Source organism: Drosophila arizonae, chromosome 4 (genome assembly GCF_054131065.1).
Source record: "Drosophila arizonae isolate 15081-1271.41 chromosome 4, UAZ_ARI_1.0, whole genome shotgun sequence".
In the NCBI taxonomy this organism is placed as follows: Eukaryota; Metazoa; Arthropoda; class Insecta; order Diptera; family Drosophilidae; genus Drosophila; species Drosophila arizonae.
This window is the reverse complement of record NC_142924.1, coordinates 12,411,116-12,431,128: the sequence shown is the minus strand read 5'-3', so window position 1 is coordinate 12,431,128 and position 20,013 is coordinate 12,411,116. Positions and strand designations below refer to the sequence as shown.

Below are 20,013 nucleotides of genomic sequence, written 5' to 3'. Positions count from 1 at the left end.
TTATATATAGGTATAATAAAATACTACAGAAAAACAAGTAAGAAAGCTCCAGTCGAGACTGCTCGACTAGGAGATACCCTGAACCCTCCAAGCTGATATTCTAATCATTCTGCACTTCTTTTATGCACACATACATACACATGCATCCACACGCACGCATAAGCCTGCGCTCTGCTAACTGCGCAGTAAGCAGCGACTGCGCTTGGGCTGCGCTGCAGTGTGGGCAATATTATGAGAATTTATTTGTTAAATAATTTCTTTTCTAGACATACGATCTTAATGAAACTTTTAGAGCGTAATCATATGGTGAATATGTGTGTATATTCCAAAGCCCAAGTCTCTAGTACTTGAAATACGCTTTTTACAAAAGTGAGGGTGAGGGGGTGAATTTAAGGGTGGGGGGTTAATTTTAACAAAAACCGAAATTGTATAAATTGCATATAAGCATACATTAAAAATTTGGAAACTCTAGCAATAAGGGTGTAGAAGATATAATTTTATAACTGGTTTTCGATAAGGTTTTTTATCGATAAAAAAAGATCGGGATGAGTTAGCGATTTTTAATGATAAACTTGATATGCGCGCTGTAATTACGGACATTTTAAAAAAAATTTGAAGTCTCTAGCTCTTATATCTTCTGAAATCGACGCGTTCATACATACGGACGGACGGACGGACGGACGGACGGACGGACGGACGGACGGACAGACAGACGGACAGGGCCAAATCGACTCAGCTCGTCGCCCTGATCAAGAATATATATACTTTGTGGGGTCTGCCACGCCTCCTTCTGCCTGTTACATACTTTTAACAAAACCATTATACCCTGATTTCCCATTTTCAATGGGTTCAGGGTATAACAAAGTATTTCTAGAGGTACATTTTAAGCAAATATATATTATGACATAATCAAATCAATTAAAAAATTATTGTTAATTCCTCTTCAAATGTATTCAACACAAATCAAAAATAATTGAAATAAATTTTCTAAGAAATTATCTCCCTCTCTCTCTCTCTCCTTGCTCTCTCTCGCTCTGTGTTCGTATTTTCAGCCACATACAAATTGAATAGATTTGACTCCATGGCTGTAATGCGATATGCTCCGATAATCAATAATCATCCTACGAGTCTTTGGCAAATTGGGTTTGCCGCCGTAATCGCATTAGATAAGACAATTGTGGGCGGCCCTCCACTCGGGGCGTGGCAGAGTGAATTAGACTCGTTGAGCAGCTGCTGCTATCTCTGCTATCTATACCGATTCATATTAAACTTAACTTAACTCATTTGTTTGCCAGCCACGCCACGCCCACCAGCACCAGCACCAGCAGCACGCCCCCTTTTGAAATGCCCAATGCTTTCAGGGCAGACAAATCGCTAGCAATTTAAAGCGTGCTGCCAAGCAACTAACTTGCCACTTATGCAGAACAGCAGCTGGCAATTGGGGATGGGCGGATGGGCAGGGGCAGGGGCAGGGGCGGGGGCGGTTTTCATGCTGCAACATTCGGGAAGAAGCCTGGGGAATGTGTGCTAATGTAGTTTATGCCCACAATTTAGCATTTGGAACGCTCACAGCTGCAGTGAGTCGCATAGGTTCGCCTAATTTGCATATTGTCGGATGCAATTGCATTACGACCCATTCGCAGCAGGCGGAGATGGGGGACGAGCGGAACGTTAAGCAGTTTGCTGGATGTGCTGGGCGGCGGGAGAGGAGGGGCTGGCGCAACCTAATCAATTCGCTGTTGTTGTGCGTTAATGAAATGAACCGTTCCACGAAGCCAAAGAGCAGCTGGACACACACACACACAAACACACGCACAAACACACACATGCAAACACAGAGTCACGCATTTCCATAAAAACAAAACGGAACGAGTCTAGACTTTTGCTGTATAGACCGAAGAGCGACGAGCGAACAGCTCACTAATTACTCTGCATATGAAAATGTAATTATGTATGTTGAAAATAAGTAAACATGTGGCAAGCAGCCACAAAGAGCTGCTGAGTCGAGGTTAGACCACTGCCAGCAACAGCAGCAGCAGCGGCTGTGGCAGCGGTGGCAGCAACAAGCTGACTGGTGAGGCGCACACACACATGGTTTCACTGTAGCTGTAGCTGGCCGAGGTGGCAATTATTTAAGAACCTAAAACGCAGCCAACACTGTGCAACATAATTAAATACATGCTCAACATGCCTTGTCTTGCCAAAATGAAAACTACACCAGCCGAGGCACCTGCAGCAGGAGCTGCACCAGCAGGAGCAGCAGGAGCAGCAGGAGCAGCGGCTAAACGAGTTAATGCTCAAATTAAATGCACAAATTTGTAAGAAAATAGTGCAACATGGCATCAAGGCAAGCTGCAAATAAAAGCATAAAGATGCGAAAGTAAAATTTCAGAAATATAAACACAAATTGCCTCAACTACAGAGCTTTGTCTGGGGTAGAGCTCAGCAATAATTGAATTACATATTTATTTTTTATTTATGATGCCAAAGAACTATATCCAAAAAAAACGTAAATAGCTTCTTACTGAATATTTAATATTTAATATTTTATTTTATTTTCTTTACTTTACTTTACTTTTCTTTCATAGAAATCCCCATTGAGTAGAATTTTGAGCTGGCGCAATTGGCCAAGGTCTGCGCGGCTTTGGCAACACCCATTTAGGGTAGCCAGCAAATGCGTGGCCCAAGTATTAGCAGAGCTCGTGACAGCTTAAATTTCCACAGCGACATTTTTCTGTAATTGTTGTTGTTGCATATTTCTCAATTTTTTTTTTCACTCTCTCGCGAGTTTTTATTTACTTTTCTTGTGTTTTTTTTTCTCTCTTTGCTAGAGGAAACACAACGAACTGCCAAATGGCTGGCGCAAAGCGGAAGAAAAACTAAAAAAATGTCAGCCGTAGTTGACGCGTAGCCACCGACCAACCAAGCAGCGCGCCACTTGGCGCACCACCACCCCCTCAACAGCAGCCGGGCAGCCGGGCAGCCAGCGAAATGCAAATGTCATTTGCAGTTGACACTTGACTCAGCACTTCGCACTGTCCTGGGGCACTTTGGGGTTTTCACCTGCGACGACTGCTCCTGCTGCTGCTGCTCCAACGGCAGCTACTGCATGCAGTTGTTGGCACAATGGTACACACCCACACCCTGCGCCCGCACCACATAAAGAGGTTAAATAAAAAAGGAGCAGAGGAGCAAAAAAAAAATATATATATATATAAAAAAAAGCAGCTACTAAAGTCAGCTGAACAGGAACAAAGTCGTGACCCCACTGGGGCAGCTGGCGCGTCCACGTTGTCGTTGCTCTTGCTGTTGCTGTTGTTGTTGTCGTCTTTATGCAGCATTCTCGTGGTCGTCATTAGGAGGGCATGCGTCAAAGTATGCGCTTTGTTTTTGCCAGCACTGCTGCGTGCTAATAGCCCCCCGTCACCCCCAACCACCAGGGCAGACGCCGCCGTCGACATTTTGCATGACTTGACACACGGGGCGGCGCCACTGGGGCGTGGCAAGTCAAGTGTTGCGTCTGGCGTGCGAGGCGAAAGTGAGTGAGAGTGTGTGTGTTTGTGTGTTTGTGTGTGTGTGTGTGTAGGTGGGTGCACGGCTTGTGTGCACTGGCATTAAATGTGAAACAGAGCAGAGCTCCTTAAAGTTGATAAAGAACGAGCTAATGAGATTGATACTAAATATTTGAAGCAAACGTCGTTTTCATTAATTAAAATTAATTAAGAGTTAATTTTATTTTTCCAGGAATCTAACTCGAATTAGCTGTGTGTGCTATGGGGCGTATGATTAATAAATGCGTGTGGCTTATAAAACGCCGCGTTGGCCATTTTGTGAACTAAGCAAAGCTCGTACAGCTTTTTGCTTATGAACGACTCATTTATGCGATAGATGGCGCTCATGTGCTGAATAATGAATTGCAATGAAAAGCGATTACTATTTGAATATTACGGTTATTTAATCAGATTTAATTAGATATAAAATTAAAATAGAAATTAAATTTGATGGTTTGATAAATATAAAAAAAAAATTAAAATAATAATAATATTAAATATTTTAAACTAATATTTTTAAATATCAAAACCAATTTTTTTAAGTTGCATTTTAAATATTAATTTATAATTTTTTTCTCATTTCGACATAAAAAAAAAAGAATCAATATATAAGAATACTATAAAAATCACATTTTTAATTTACAGCTGCAATTAAATTATATTTCAACTTTAATCAGATGAATTATTCAAACGGAATATTGCAATCGGCTGTAATAGAAAAATGTATAATAAAATAGCCCTAAACTCATTTGTAATAATATATGTGCATATGTATCAACTTACAACTGTTTTAGCCAGCAAAACAATTGAAATAGCCTGGGCTTTCATACATGTACATACATATACATATTACATATGTATGCATTTAAGTGGATAACTGATTTCGATGCCAATACATTTGCCAGCAAATCCAAACGAGAGCGCACAGAATTTAACTACACATTCATATATTATATAGAAGTATTGCAACAGTGGAAACATCATCGGTTGAGTTCAACTTCGGTCAGTCGCTGTTTGGCTTGGCACTCGAACGGCACGCAGCGCACAGCTACGGCGCACACAGCTATGCACGCACAGCAGCAACAGGGCACACAGGAGCAGTCCTCGGAGGAGACGGCGCTCTGGACAGCGCTGCAGGGGCGGCCAGGCAGCCACGGCAATGGCCATGGCCATGGCCATGACCATCGTGGCATCAACAATCACTCGTTTAGCGCTTCGGCAACATCCACGATGACCATGCCGCAGAACATCTTTACAAATCCAGCCATACAGCCCTCCAGTGTGATCAATCTGTCCAACTCCACAGATGTGGTCATTGGGCCCATGACCCAGTACCAAGGACCGGTCAGCATATATTATATGGATGCCAGCATGCAGACCGCTGCAGGTGAGTCACGAGTCGCGACAATCAACTGAATAAATGCTCTAATCACTGGCTGGAAAATTTTTCATTGGCATTGAGCTCATTTCAATACATGTAAATATTGTGGAAATTCCAAAAAGCTTTTGCTTTGCTTTGTTGTCGCTGCGAATGTATACAGAGATATAAACAACCCACAACAAATAAATATGGGAGGATCTGTAGAAAGCTTTGTGCATGAGCGTAGCTTAGCTCAGTTAAAGGAGGCGTCATGCTCGAATGTCAAAATGTTTCATTATCTACTCTTAGCGAATACACATACATATTCTCTATACAAAGATTTCCACTTTAAAACATCGCACACTTTTATGATATTTAATTCAGATTTTTGATACTTCGAATTTGGAATGGAATACCTTGCACAGCTCTTCGACAGCTGTGTTGAATCTAGTTTTTTGCGAGGTCCCTTATCAAGCTAATCTAAAGTAATGAACCCCATTTATCTAGAGTGGAAAGTAAATGCATGAAAAGCGACAGGTAGTCAAGTAGCGGGGCATAGACAACCTTTCCGTTTGTCCGATTCCAGGTAAACCAGCTGCACAAACACGATCAGAGCACCAGCACTAATACTACGACAAAGTGGCCTCATCAAAGCTACTAATACCAGCAAACGGCCAACGGCCAACGGCAAACAGCAGGAGCGCATTCATTTCGTATGCGCGGCGCAGTGCATTGCGCATACGTCATGTTGTCTGGCGACGCGCGCCGCAATTAAAACAAACACAGATATTGCAAAAAAGTACGAAAAACAAAAGAGAACGAGCAATGAGAGACGTGAAACAAAAGTGCAAAATAAGCAAACGAAATATACATATGAAAGAGTGTAAGCGATATGGCAAATCCGGAAAGCAACAACAACAACAAGCGTAACAAAGCCCGGCAAAGCATGACGCAGCGACGCCGACATCGACGTCGCTGTCGTCGTCATAGCACCTGACCCAGCCACTCCCCTGCGCTACCAAACGATACATGTCAACCAAGCCGCGCAGGGCAAGAAGTGCCCAGCACACAAACAATGCCGTTCGAGCTGCCAGCGACGCGTCGCGACTTCGTCGCCAATCGACGCGGCGCGCCACTGCGCAGCGCTTTGTCAGTCGTTTCAGTGACGGGTTCAGGTGCGGCAGTTGCGCGCGCCATCGGCCAGCGCTCGTTAAACGGTCAGAGGCGGCCACGCTACGTGCCACGCTCTTCAGTACGCGCGGCACAGCTCATCCAGATTTCCGCAAAGTGCCTCAGCTCGTCGTCCAATCATTGATTAGGCAGCACACAGCTCGCATGATTCAACCGTTAGTCACAACGCAAAGAAATTGAACTAAATTCATCTAGCGAGCAAGTTTCTAAAAGTAAAACTCTACTTGTGTGTGTGCGTGTGTATCTGTGTTTGTTGATAAGCAGCGCGCGCTTGTGTGTGTGTGTGTGTGTGTGTTTGCATACATATATTTACTGGCCGTTGTTATACAAGCACTAAACGTTATAATTAGCGGCCGTCGTCATGAAGCTGCTGCTGAAAGTACATTCCGAGGCGCGTCATCGTCGGACGCCCGAGCGCAACTACACAGCGCCCCCAGCGCCAAGTAGGTGTACTAGCCACAGCTAGAGTGGCACCCTTAACGATGCAGTCAAGCATTTCTATCATTCTCACCCTTGCGATGATCATCGTTTGCAGGAATCAGCAGCAACAGCCGCAACAGCAGCAACAACAGCAACAACAGCTCGACCAGCAGCGAGGGGGCTGCGCCGAAGCGTAGGCGTGGCAGCTCGAAGGCTCGCCGCTTCACACGCAACTCCATACTGCTGAGCCTGCTCGTCGTCCTGGTGGTGGCCATGGCCCTTGTCATCGTGTTCTTGGAGCTGAGCCGCACGCGCAACGAGCTGGGCCAGAAGTCGATCTACTTTGGCAACACCTTCGAGGACGGCACGTGTAAGTGGGCAAGCAATGCGGCCGCCATAGCCTATTCACAAGTTGTACAGTTCCGAATTTAGGAAACGGTCATCTGGTCATCGAGCGTGTGCAGTGGGGCGCCTCCGATCGCAGCAAGCCACTGAAGATACCGCTTCAGCACCCCATTCCCTACGTGCTGATCACGCACGTGGGCGTCCAGTCCACACCCTGCGTCAATCTCTACAAGTGCTCCATCAAAATGCGCACCATACAGGACTCGGCGATAGCGGAGAAGAGCCTGCCGGATATACAGTCCAACTTTTACGTAAGCACACCCACAATTGCACACAAATTCCCTGCACGTTCATCCGGCTAACACACTTAGTTTCTTTTCTCTCTCTCTCTCTCTCCCTCTCTCTCTCGCACTATTTTTTTTGGACATTTCGCTTTCCGCTCGCTGCTTACGCAAATTGTATTGACTCGAGCACAGGTCTCCGATGAGGGCAACATATATGTGGGTCGCGGCTGGGACTGGGCCAACACGTATGCGAATCACACACTCGCCATCACATTTATGGGCGACTATGGCCGCTATGTGCCCACACCCAAGCAGCTGGAGGGCGTGCAGTTCCTGCTGGCCCATGCCGTGGCCAATCGCAAAGTGGATTTAGACTACAAGCTGGTCGCACAAAATCAGGTGAGTTTGTCTAGCTCGCTGGCAAGCAGGTCGCCAGCCCAAGTTCAATAAAATTAAAGTGCAGCTAAGCGTTTCGTGCCCTGCCTGAGAATTCTATAAACAAAAATTCAAGTGAGCCATTGAGCCCAGATAGGCCATATCAATACAAAGCACAGCTGTTTGCCAGCTGGAATGCAAGGTTGAGTTAGCTCGAAGCGCTTCAGTATAATTCTTAATGCGCTTAGTCCATAAATGTTTCGCATTATTTCAATTGGAGTGCAATTTATAGAAAGATAGCTTGAGGCTATGAATCATGAATCATAGAAATTTCATATACGTAACAAATTTTGAAACGAAATTAATTATATATTTAATAAACAATATTTATAGAAAAAAGAATGTATTTATTAAATTAATTTAATTTAATTATTATTTATTTTTTAATTGATTACTAAATTTAATATTTTTTCCCTAAAAAAAAAAAATATATATATATATATATATATATATATATATATATATATAATTAATAAGAACACCTTAAGTGCAATAAAAATTCTTTTTAGATAAAATTCTAAAATTTTATCTAACATTTATTGTATTTTTATTATATATATTATAATTAAATTCTAACATTTTTCTTCAATACTTTCTACTTCTAACTTCTCAATTATTAAATATCCATGTAAATATAGATCCAAGTTCTCAAAAATTTCCAGCGCAAAAAATGCTAACAATTCCTCTGTAACTTCATGAATAATTCATGTGCATATATAATTCAGTCTTATGATTATTTATACAAATATTCAAGAGCCATTAAATTGTTGTTAAATCAATTTCTACAGTTAGCTCCACAAAGACTCATAGACTCTTTCTCTTCAATAATTAATGGGCAGCTGCAAATTAAATTTCGAATATCTTAAGCATATTATTGATCAACAAATTCTCCCTCTCCTTCGCTCTCCCACACAGACCAAAGTGACGAAGAGTCCGGGCGTGAATGTCTACCGTGAGATTAGCAAATGGCCGCACTTCTACGGCTGCGGCATGGACCGGGCGCCCAAGTGCGGCAGCGAGCTGGGCATGACAAGTGCCGCCTGGAATAGTGGCCAATAGCTCTGTAGCCTTAAGTGAACAGTTAGGTTTAAGAACAAACACAAAGAAACACACACAGACATTCACACATACATTGTTGCATACAAGTAAACCAAATGATACTTTAAACAAAAACAACAATTTCAGCTTGAGTCTTATGCAAAATCTTCGATAATATTTTACTCGGAACCGGTTCGAAGGTGTGTGCCTGCCATACAGGTGTTTTATTTATAGAGCACGTATCGCTTGCAGCTTAAGCTCAGCTCGGAATACGCTCTCGCTCTCGCTTCTCCCTCTCTTACTGTTGCTCTCTCTCTGTTTCTCTGCGCTCAAAAGCTGTTTTGTTTATATTGCGCGGCACTCAAAAGCTGGAAATGCCCAAGCCTATCAGCAAATATAGAGACGGGTTGACTGTAAAATATATACGATATATATGTACACATATGTATATATGTGGTTAGTACAACATCATTATCGATACAATTCACACACATACACACACACATATGCCGGCAATATTACTTATATTGATGCTGTTTCACTTGTTGTCGTCGCTGGCTCTTTATGTGCCTGGGAGTTAATTAAAAACGGTATATCATTTGGAAACTATGCAATTTCCACTGATAACTAAAAAGTCCATTCCATTATTTGTGAGTGAAATTCAAAGAAAATATAATATCTAAGCACTTCCCGCCTTATATAGTGGCTCAGTTTTGTGCCGCTTGTTTACTTGATTTATGTGCTCTACTTGCCTGATTAGCTAATGACCTATGCTAACAAATGCTCAAGCACTTAATAACTTATCAGTGCTGAGCAGTAGCACTGCAAAGCCGATGAAAAAAAATAAAAGATTAAATTGCAATTTCAATGGGAATCCAATGAAAGTTGGCTTACGTGTGGGTACAGCTGTACTCGAAAGCCTTGAGATATTTCCTGGTTCTGGAATTCGGTGTGGAGCTGCAAAGATCATCATTAAGAGTTACCTGCTTTTGCACAGGTTTTTACTAGTCAACTCGAGAGGTATATATCTAAAATATACATATACATATATATTCAGATTTTGCTTACCGCAAACAAACAAAACAGAAAATTTCGGAGAATTTTGTAGCCCACACTCTGCATAGCATCTGTCGTTGTGTACTTGTATTTGTGTTTTTTGTTGTTTATAAGTTGTACAAACAAAAAACAAAATACCGCCAAAAGAAAAAAAAAAAACACAATAGAAAAAACTGTCTAAATATAATCAAAACAGTGAAGCGTAAAACGAACTGGGGAAAGGGCAACAAAAAAAAAATTAGACATGAAAAATCATAAATATTTAACTTCACTCAAAAATTCGCCTAAAGCCCGAACAGAAATGTGAAATAACTAGGCTGAAAGAACGGGTTCTAAACAGAGTGACGCACAGGATGTCTAGATCTATGATAAACAGAAATGAGTGGAGATCAAAATGTGACTAGGGGTTTTCCTTTTGACTCAGAAGAACTCGTTTGGTTTTATGTGGAACAGAGGCTAAATGGAAAATAACTTGTTATTATGAATATTAACTAGATAGATTTGGGAAACTGGAATAAGCTTTTTAAGTGCATTGCTAAAGGCAGTAACGAAAAAAAAAAGAGAAACAAGAATAAGCAGAGCTCAAAGCAAACTCTGATAATATTTTGGAAAAACCATTATCAATCGACTGCAGAGCATAGAGAAAATACGCATTTATAGAGTCAGCTATGGGCGTTTTGTAAAAATTTCCGATGTCGAGTCTCTCTCTCTCTCTCTGCGCTCTGTCTCTCCTGATTCGCCTCTATCTACCTGCGGCCTCTCTCATTCGCTCTCGACCAACGCTCGCTGCAAGGGTCTTCGGCTCAGCGACTCGCATCGCGTTTTGATTGACGCTCAGTTGATCGGAGCCTCTCGAACGTGTCGCTGCGCGTTGATTTCAATTTATCGCCATATAAGAAAGAAAAAATAATACTATTAGCATTATATTTATACGTATACTATATATAGACTTTGTGTATAAATAATTAATTAATACGTTAGTTTTTCGATCGCTTTTCGAATTGTTCAACTGATTACGAAAATCACGCACTAAATTCGTATTTTTATTGTAAATCAGCCGACGAATGCCTTAAATTTACGGTAATAAAACGCACACAATGGAATCAGTAATGCAAGCACAATACACGTATTCTCATTTACACGGAAGCAACGAAGCTGATGTTAGAAAGTGACAAACAAAAAATTAAATAAATAAATAAAATAAAATAAAATACAATAATGTTATATATGTATAATAAATATTTATGAGTGAAGCAAAAAAAGCTAAAACTTAAGCTTGAATAGTACAAAGAATATTCATATATGAGTGTTGAATATATAAGAGATATATTATCTATAAAAGTATATATATATTGACATTGATGAAGCAATATGCATATAAATAATAAAGATAAAACCTCATCGCAATAAATAAACCAAATCGTATTTTAAAGCAAGTAATAATGCTCTAGTCGAGGCTATTCGACTAGGAAATGCCCTGAAACCCCTGAGAGCTGACAATCTACTACATTAAATGAAAAATCTTTCAAAATTATGTAAAGTTATCGACTTTAAAAATCTCATTTCAATAATCTCCACATGCTGAAATTCACATATTTATTTTTATTTGCTCAGCCTTTGGATAAAGCTAATTGAATTTACGCATTATAAAATTGTAATTTCTCCCTGGAGGTCGTGATTTGCCAAAATTTATGTTTGATACTTTACAAAATTTAACGAAATTTCCTATATATTATTTTGAATATTTAATATTTTAAAAAAATGCCAACTCATGCACATATTGGATATATTTGCAACTGGCATTCAGATGGGAATTCGGTAAAATTTCGCGACAACTTCACTCGTTATCCAGATCAATCAAATAAATTGTTTACTGGGCTTTGCCCCACCTTCAAAACTTTGATTTCCCATTTTCAATGGCTTCAGAAACCAAAAGGAAAAATGTGAGCTAACCGGGAAAGCTATGCCATGAAGGGCCATATCGAATGATTCTGTAAATATAGAGCAAAAATTATATATATCAATTGGTAAATCTCTTCATGTCAGACGAAAAATGCCCATAGCTAATAAACTCTAGAGAACAATATATAAATGAGCAGGGGAATAAAAAAACGCAATTCATTTGCGCCCAGCAATTCCCATTCAATGATAATTGTTAACACACATGAAACAGACAAGCGAGACTTGGTAATTGCAGTGTTGTTGCTGTTGTTGTTGTTCCTTATTTTATATATTTGACGATCAACACACAGACGCAGACACACACAAATACACACGCAGCCAGCGATGGCCGCAGCCGCTTCAAAGCCGCTTTGTTTGTATTAGTGAGCAGCTCAGAGACAACGAGGCGATGTCTCGGTGCGCGCGAGCAAACATGTGTGTATGTGTGTGTCTGTGTGAGCTGTTCTTGATGTAGTTGTAGTTGTTGTGTTGCGCCATTGTTATCTGAAAAGTGCGCTCTGTGCCAACTTTAACGGGAGCGAGCACCTAATACCCCCCTCCCCCACCACACACACACACACACACACATTCGATTGGCTGGCAGATGTGTCTAAGCCCTCCAGGCTTGATTTAAGGAACTGCCTTGGCATGAAAGAGTTTGTTTGTTAGCTCCACTTCAACCTGGATGATAGTGACAATTATCAAATGTTCCCTGTCAATCAATAAATTATGACGCCACGATGTCGTGACGTTCGACCTTGATTTCGTGCTGTATGTTTGAAAACATTGTATATCAATACAATATATGCATATGTATATGTATATAAAGAATACATTTGAGCTTTGCTCATGTCGTAAAATTGTTTGCAAAGCTTTTCAAGTGGCCAGCCAAGTTCTCGGAATGCATTTAGCAGACTCTCCAATACGAATTATTATAATTAGCATAACTCATGTGCCGTAACTGAGCGCGCACTTTGACTGAATGGAATAACTGCGACAGTCTATGGACTGCTCACATACTCTTCTAAAAACGGGGCTGGTAGCCAAAAAGCTTTCTCTACAACAAGTTGGCTTGCTGCCACTTTTAAAGCCAGCTTATGGATTAGTTAATATTTTCATGTGATCAAAATATATTAGCATACAAAATATTTCTCATTTAGGGGCCCAGTTTAAGTGCTTTGCAATATTTTCTAAGAAAAATAATTTTTTATTGCTCCATTTAAAACTGGTTTGCGGCTTTGATATCGTTGATTATGCATCAAGTCTGAAAATTCGTATTAAACTGCTAAGAAATTGCAATATGGAATTGTTAGAGTATGTCTTTAACGATGATAAACAATAGAATTATAATAGCTAAGAGACCTGTAGAATCATCAATTTAAGAGCGTCTCAGATGCGGGACTAATTAAAGGAGAAACGCCTAAAGAACTTTACTAAAGCCAGGCTTCATTTGCATTGTAAATCGACGTTAGTCAAAGCCAGACGTTTGATAAATTAATACAAAAATAAATGCCGCCCTGTAACAGACATTTACATATGCATTATCTTATATATATACTTTTATATATATCCCCTCTCCATTGGCCTCAATTGCTTATCAACAAAACAACAAGCCAAGAATAAACTTATAAAGTTTAAGCTGTTAACATATAGGAAGTGCATTTAATCATTTTTCAAATGTAAAAAGATTTTCTAAAAACAAATTAAATATTTCAAGAAAGTTAATATTTCCCAAGTTGTTCAGCAATAATTGAAAAAAAAAAAAAAAAAAAAAAAAAAAACATTAAACCTTGCAAAACTTGGAGCAGACAGCAAAAATTTAATGATAAATATGCGAAGCGCTGAGTCGCTGAATTTTATCATTTGTTTGCACCCATTACGAATGGGAACGAAGGGTATATTGGTTGGTAGATGGAGGTATGGTAGAGACCCATAGAGTATATATATGATATTGATAAGGGAGACGAACGGAGCTGAGCTTGGCATGCTCATCTGCAAAAAAATCTCGTCAATCAGTAAAACTTAAGACTACAAATTGTACATACATTATCTTGAATATTTATTTATGATAATAATAATTGGATTTCACGACAATACCTTTAAATAGATTGTATTTTAATAGATGTCAAATGTTGTTTGCCAGTTATGCATATAATAACCGAAAAATTCTTCAAGTGCAAGGTATCTTCAAGTCGAGCACTGCCAAAATAATGCTCTCTTACTTGTTATCAACATTTTGAGTGAAAATGTAAATTTACTTTCAGATGCTCATGATGTGATGATGTTTTCCTAGAGCCCAGGCTAGGCCAAGCAAAAAGCACAAAACATTCTCCGCTCATTATTCAGTCAAAATGTTTCAGCTGCGCTGCAACAGTTGCTGAGTGCGAAAACACTTATTGAACAAGAATAACAGCAAAAACAACAACAAGAACAAAGCACAATCACAAATTGTAGATATCAGTGCTACAGGTGCTGCGAAACATGTATTGCGACAATGGAACGGAGCTAACCACAAGCACGGATTCACATTTGCACATCATAAATCGCAGCAGCGGCAAGAATTGCAGCACATCCTCAACAGATTCGGGCGTCGGTTTGGTTGACAATGCAGCAACATTCAAGGCGGGGCCAACGACCAAAGATAGCAGCCCGAAGAGCGGCAGCAGAAACTGCGAGGCAGCCACAGAGCCAGCACAAACGGAGGCGGAAGCCACGGCACAAAATCGTATCAGCATCGAGGTCGAGGCGACGGTAAACATCAGCAACAATGCAGCGACAGCTGCCTATCGGCCGAAGAAATCATCACCTGCACTCTCGGTGCGCAGCACCACAATCTCCATTGTGTCCATCGATGAGAATGCCATCGACTCCAGCTGCATTGACAGCGACTCCGAGGCGGAGCCCGACGAGAGCTGCACGGTGCAGAAGCTGGGCCAGCAGATCACCCACCCGCCACACAGCGCCGAGCTGACGCAGCTCAACAAGGGCATGACGGTGATCAGTCGACAGGTGCTGCCCACGGGCGGAGCTGAGGCGGCTGGCGCGCAGCCCACGCCACCCGATGTGCTGGCCAAGCAGCTGCTCAATGGCAACCTCAGCCTGGCCACGCCCACAGCGCCATCAGCGACCCAGCAGATTGGCAGTATTGCGCTAAGCAACACCACAGACGTCACATTCGGCGACAAGCACTACTACGAGGGTCCAGTGACGATACAGCAAATACTGATCGATAATCGCGAGAAGTGGAAACCCCTGGATGGTGAGACAGGCGGCCCGAATCCTGGATTCAATGCGCAAGGCACGTCCAACGGCAATGCTGCAGGTAAGATAGTAGTTGAGCTTAGAGAGGGAAAGAGGGAGAGAGCAACAGAGATAGCGACAGAGACAGAGTTAGATAGAGAGGGAGATGGAAAAGATTATTCGGGAATGAAGGAAAGAGAGGGAGAGAAGGAGAGAGAGAGAATATTTAACTTGAATATCCGACTGACTGTCTGACTGCCCGTCCGCTTTACTGTCTGTCCGTCGTGGATTTGTATTTACGCTTCGCATTCACCTTGGATCGCTTATTTGTTTTGTGGGGCGGCCTGTGGCTAACGCTCAACGCGTGCAAATAGCATTTTATTTTATTTATTATTATTTTTTTTTTTTTTATTTTTCTTTTTGTTTACTGAGCGCCACAGGGCAGACATTTTGAAGTATATTAGCTGGCAGAGAGAGAGAGAGAGATAGAGAGAGAGACAGAGAGAGAGAGAGAGAGAGAGAGAGAGAGAATTTACGTATACAGAATGTGGAGAGCGAAAATGTTTGCGAGTGGCAAATTATCATGATTTAAAGCAGAAAATTAATTTTATAGCAGCGCTAAAAAGTTCCCAGAATTGATAAGAATGAGAATATGTAAATTAATAGCTAGCTATAAATAATTTGGAAAATAACTCCTGCTAGACAAAGATAAATATGAAATGATTTTGTGTATACAAATCGAATGGCAATTGCAGAAATGTTGCAGATTGCGCATACGCAACGTGTGCGGTAGTAAATTGCGCATCTGACCTGCTGCCATAAATTAGACGAAATCAGCCAAACACCGCCCACAGAGATGGCCAAGAGCAAATAATAACAGTGGCAGCTGGCTACAGTTGCAATTGTTTACTCGGATAATTCTCAATCTTGCCATGATTCAAGTCAACAAATAGAATTATAGTGAACTAATTGACGCTGTTTAGCTGTTTAGTTAAACTCACTTGACTAGTCGGTGCTTTCCCTTAACTAGAGTATAAAGCTGGGATCAAAGTCACGTGCCCCGGTAGCAGGGGGACTTTTTATTCGATTTCGTTGTACAATGGAAATTAATTACTTTCTCCAACATGCTAAACAAGCGCCGATTCTGTTGTTTACGCTATATAGTATATATACTATAGATAGACTAAAAAAAAGAACCGATCTATAAGGAATGGCATTTCAGTTACACTCTGATTTTAGCAGTTGCTGTCATTCCGTGCTTCAAGAAATGTCGAGGAACGCGCTGAATTATTGTGTAAAGTGTCGCGGGCTCATCCATCGTGATTTTCTCAGGCATGTGGGCGTGTTTCTCATGCCAAGTGCAGTGGCTTGAGCGAGCAGCAGCTGCAGATTATTCAAATCACGCCCAACATTAACTGGCAATGCGATTCCTGCCTCCGGCAGCTCTTCAGTGTGAAGCTCGAACTGTGCCTGAAGCAGCATGAGAAACGTTTAGAGATTTTAGAGCGTGAGCTAGTAACTAGTAAATGTATGAGATACGCATCTATGTAGTACTTAGTTAGGTGTTACCTCACATCCGATTGATATATTCTGATGATCCATTATCTCTTTCACAGGCGGCAAGGTGAATGAGTCCTGCAAGGAGCCCGTTCTGTGTCCATTTCTGCCAAGCAGTATCACAATGAAGGCTGTTTTCATAACGGCTGCATTTGCCCTGTTTACCGTTGGCCTGCTCGTCGTCTTGGCCACGACCACAAATATATTTAGCAAATCGTTAAGTAAAAGTAAGCTTGGTGACGGCGAAGACTCAAGACTAAATATTCCAATCAATTCAAAAATAGGTACAGTTTTGTTCTCGCTTTTCTTTGTGTGCGTAAAATTTTGTTAAATTGGTACTAGCAATTGGCAAGCTTAACCCCTCACCTTTCCACACTTCTATCTTCTACTCTGTTCTACTTTTAATTGTGCCTAACTAATGCAAATACTCTAAACTATCATTAATTATTTAAAATTACTTAACATCGCGGCAAGCATATATACAAATATATATGTAAATATCTATATATAGATGTACATATATATGACTTCAAATTATCGCTGAGTGTGGCCAACTGTATCTGTATCGAACGTAGCAGTGTTGCAAAGTGCTTTGAAGTGAAACTGTGACCTTAGTTCAATTGACTGGAATATGAATAGTTTTTAGTGCCTGCTTGATAACTCAATCTAATACCAAATGACTTCGTGTCGCAGATCCTTGGAGAGTGCTAAGTGTTGCAGAGTGGGGTGGACGGCAGCCCAAAAAAGAGTTGACGAAACTTGTTCTGCCAGTGCATCGTGTCATCATATCGCATACGGCCGCCGAGGGCTGCGAGACACGGGTAAGCTTAACAGCTCGGCAAGCTCAGAGAGAGAGAGAGAGTCGCCATCAGTTTTCAACCATCTTCCGTTCGCTTTAAGGACGTGTGCGAGTCTCGAGTGCAAATCGTGCAGAACTTTCACATGGACGGCTGGAATTGGGATCACATTGGCTACAACTTTCTCGTTGGGGGCGACGGTCTGGTCTACGAGGGTCGCGGCTGGGATCAACAGGGCGCCCACACGAAGGGCTATAACACAGACAGCATTGGCATCTCCTTCATTGGCACCTTCGTCAAGATTAGGCCATCAGATGCCCAGCTGTACGCATGCCAGAAACTGCTCGAAGAGGGTGTGCGGCTCAAGAAGCTGGCGCCCGACTACAAACTATACGGCCATCGGCAGCTGAGCGCCACAGAGAGTCCCGGTGATGTATTGTACAGAATCATTCAGACCTGGCCGCATTGGACCAATAAGAAGCCCACATAGTAGTAGATATCTAGATATCTGTATGCTCTAGATGTAATATGTATTTTAAGTAATTAAAGCAACATCTAATCTCGCTAAATTCCCTTTGAACTTTGTTGTTTCACATTCACCTTCGCCACACTGAAAATCATTTAACATAAGCCTATATCGCGATCTTCATAACTGTGCCGTTTAAAAAGTGTTGTGAAGTGTTGAAAAGAGAAATTGAAATTGGCTATCGCGATGTTGAGTTGACTGGAATATGAGTTTACAAGATATATACTGAAATATATATATATATATATATATATTATTATCTATCTATAATGCACGTATGTATGTATATATTTATGTATCTATCTTTTGCACGCTTCTCTATGTATATGTGTGTGTGTGAATTGTAAAGTCCTGATGACTAACAAAGGCTTCTCTGTGCGCAGCTGTCGACGGAAACAATCTCGTGTTGGTCAGTATTGACGAGTGGGATGGCAAAATGACGCGTTCGCCCCTGGAGCGATTAGAGCAGCCCGTGAATCGCGTCATTATAGCACACACCGTAACGGAGAACTGCATCACGCTGGTAAGTCCAACTCTGCACGGGGATTCAGCTGAAGAGCTCTGTATCGCTAAACTGAAATTTATGCCAGGATGCGTGCTCGTATCGTGTTCGCGCCATGCAAGCGTATCACATGGACTCCTTGGACTGGCCGCAAGTCGGCTACAATTTCATGATCGGCGGCGATGGACGCGTCTACGTGGGTCGCGGCTGGGACTTTGTTGGAGCGCACACCATCAACTACAACAGGAGCAGCATTGGCATCGCCTTCATTGGCGGCTTCGACAAGACGGAGCCAACTCCTCTGCAGCTGCGCGCCTGTGAGCTGTTGCTGGAGGAGGGCGTGCGCCTCAATAAGCTATCTGCCAACTATCAGCTGTACGGCCACAGGCAGCTGCTGGCCACGCAAAGTCCAGGAGATAAGCTCTATAGCATGATAAAGACCTGGCCGCACTTTGCAAAGACAACCTAAGGAACTTAAATGTATTTGTTAAAGTCTCATTGTATTTATAATAAACGAAACGAATTGAAATAGTAGGAATGGAGTTTTATTTGCCAAAATTCTAGCCCAATTAGAATACTAAAGCAGATATACTATACCCTAAGCATCTAACCACCTTAAATCTTATCTATATTTCACAGATGATGAGAACATTGGCGGTGGCTTGGTGCTGCGCTTTGTGCCACGCGCTGTTTGGCTGGCCCAGCCGGCGCAGAGGCAACTGCCACAGCTGAGTCTGCCCGTGCCCATGGTGATAGTCTTGCCGACCAACTCGGAGAACTGCAGCTCTCAGGCCCAGTGCGTGTTTCGGGTGCGCTTCCTGCAGACCTTTGATATAGAGTCGCAGCAGCGGGACGATATAGCCTACAATTTCCTGATTGGCGGCGATGGCAACGTCTACATTGGCCGTGGCTGGGATACGGTGGGAGCCCACATGAATGGCTACAATACGCGCAGCTTGAGCTTCGCCTACATTGGCTCCTTCCACAAGCAAAAGCCGTCGGCCAAGCAGCTGACCGTGACGCGACTACTGCTCGATTATGGCGTCGAGCACGGCAAAATCAGCTCCAATTATCAGCTGGTGGGTGCCAGCACTTTGGCGCCCACAGTCACCGAGTACAATGCGGAGCTGCTCTACCAGAGCTTTGCCAATTGGACACACTGGACGACGGCCAGCTGAACAATCCAAAAACTACAAATTATAATTGCACTCTCATGACTGGTCATATTATTCCCCTCCCCAATCTAATTGTGTGGCATATTTGCTATTACTAGTCGTAAGCTTTGTATTTTAAAATGAAATTATGAAATTATTAATAATGAATTATTTATATAGTTTTATTTTAATAAATTTTATTAGCATTGGGTTTTTCTGGCGCTCAAAATCGTCCGGTTTGTTAGACGTGACTAAAGAGCCGGCGCTATGTCAGTCTATGTCAGCGCTGGGCGAGATGAGCAACAGAATAGACTATATATATATAAGTGTGTTAGGCTCCACCTCCCAGAGTAGAGCTTGAGCAGAAATATATAAAAAGTTGAGGGAGCGAGAGGAAAATACATATAAAATACATATGAGCTTGTATTATAAAAATACCCTAGAAATGGCAACTATAAAAGCAATATGATTTCAGCTTACCCTGGTTTTTAGAGACTGCTCAACCTTTTACTCCCCACCTCTATGCCAATCTACCCCATTTTGCTTCAGTATACACGGTATTCCATTGAGCTTGCTTCCACAAGTAAGCTTACAAAAAGCTCACCGCCACGCTGCG

At 41.8% G+C, this 20,013-nt stretch overlaps 2 protein-coding genes across 12 annotated transcripts; both read left to right on the top strand.

Moving 5' to 3' along the window:
- Positions 1-4,539: 4,539 nt before the first annotated feature.
- PGRP-LA (Peptidoglycan recognition protein LA) lies at positions 4,540-8,765 on the top strand. 2 transcript variants are annotated; one of them, XM_089468113.1, is made up of 6 exons: positions 4,540-4,938; positions 6,453-6,545; positions 6,638-6,892; positions 6,943-7,178; positions 7,344-7,550; positions 8,502-8,765. In XM_089468113.1, exons 1-6 carry the CDS (start codon positions 4,617-4,619, stop codon positions 8,643-8,645), a joined length of 1,257 nt encoding a protein of 418 aa, XP_089324239.1. In that variant the 5' UTR covers positions 4,540-4,616; the 3' UTR covers positions 8,646-8,765. The 2 variants fall into 2 exon arrangements, with proteins under 2 accessions (XP_089324239.1, XP_017861496.1); XM_018006007.2 differs by lacking the exon at positions 6,453-6,545 and having other exon boundaries at positions 4,542-4,938.
- Positions 8,766-10,513: 1,748 nt separating this feature from the next.
- Positions 10,514-19,565, top strand: PGRP-LC (Peptidoglycan recognition protein LC). Of its 10 annotated transcripts, none has more exons than XM_089468109.1 (5): positions 10,515-10,760; positions 13,744-13,802; positions 13,886-14,943; positions 16,478-16,702; positions 18,883-19,565. In XM_089468109.1, exons 3-5 carry the CDS (start codon positions 14,103-14,105, stop codon positions 19,419-19,421), a joined length of 1,605 nt encoding a protein of 534 aa, XP_089324235.1. In that variant the 5' UTR covers positions 10,515-10,760; positions 13,744-13,802; positions 13,886-14,102; the 3' UTR covers positions 19,422-19,565. The 10 variants fall into 10 exon arrangements, with proteins under 10 accessions (XP_089324238.1, XP_089324235.1, XP_089324234.1 ...); XM_089468108.1 differs by having other exon boundaries at positions 13,729-13,802; XM_018005991.2 differs by lacking the exons at positions 13,744-13,802; positions 18,883-19,565 and adding exons at positions 18,125-18,264; positions 18,332-18,777 and having other exon boundaries at positions 16,478-16,645.
- Positions 19,566-20,013: the final 448 nt, after the last annotated feature.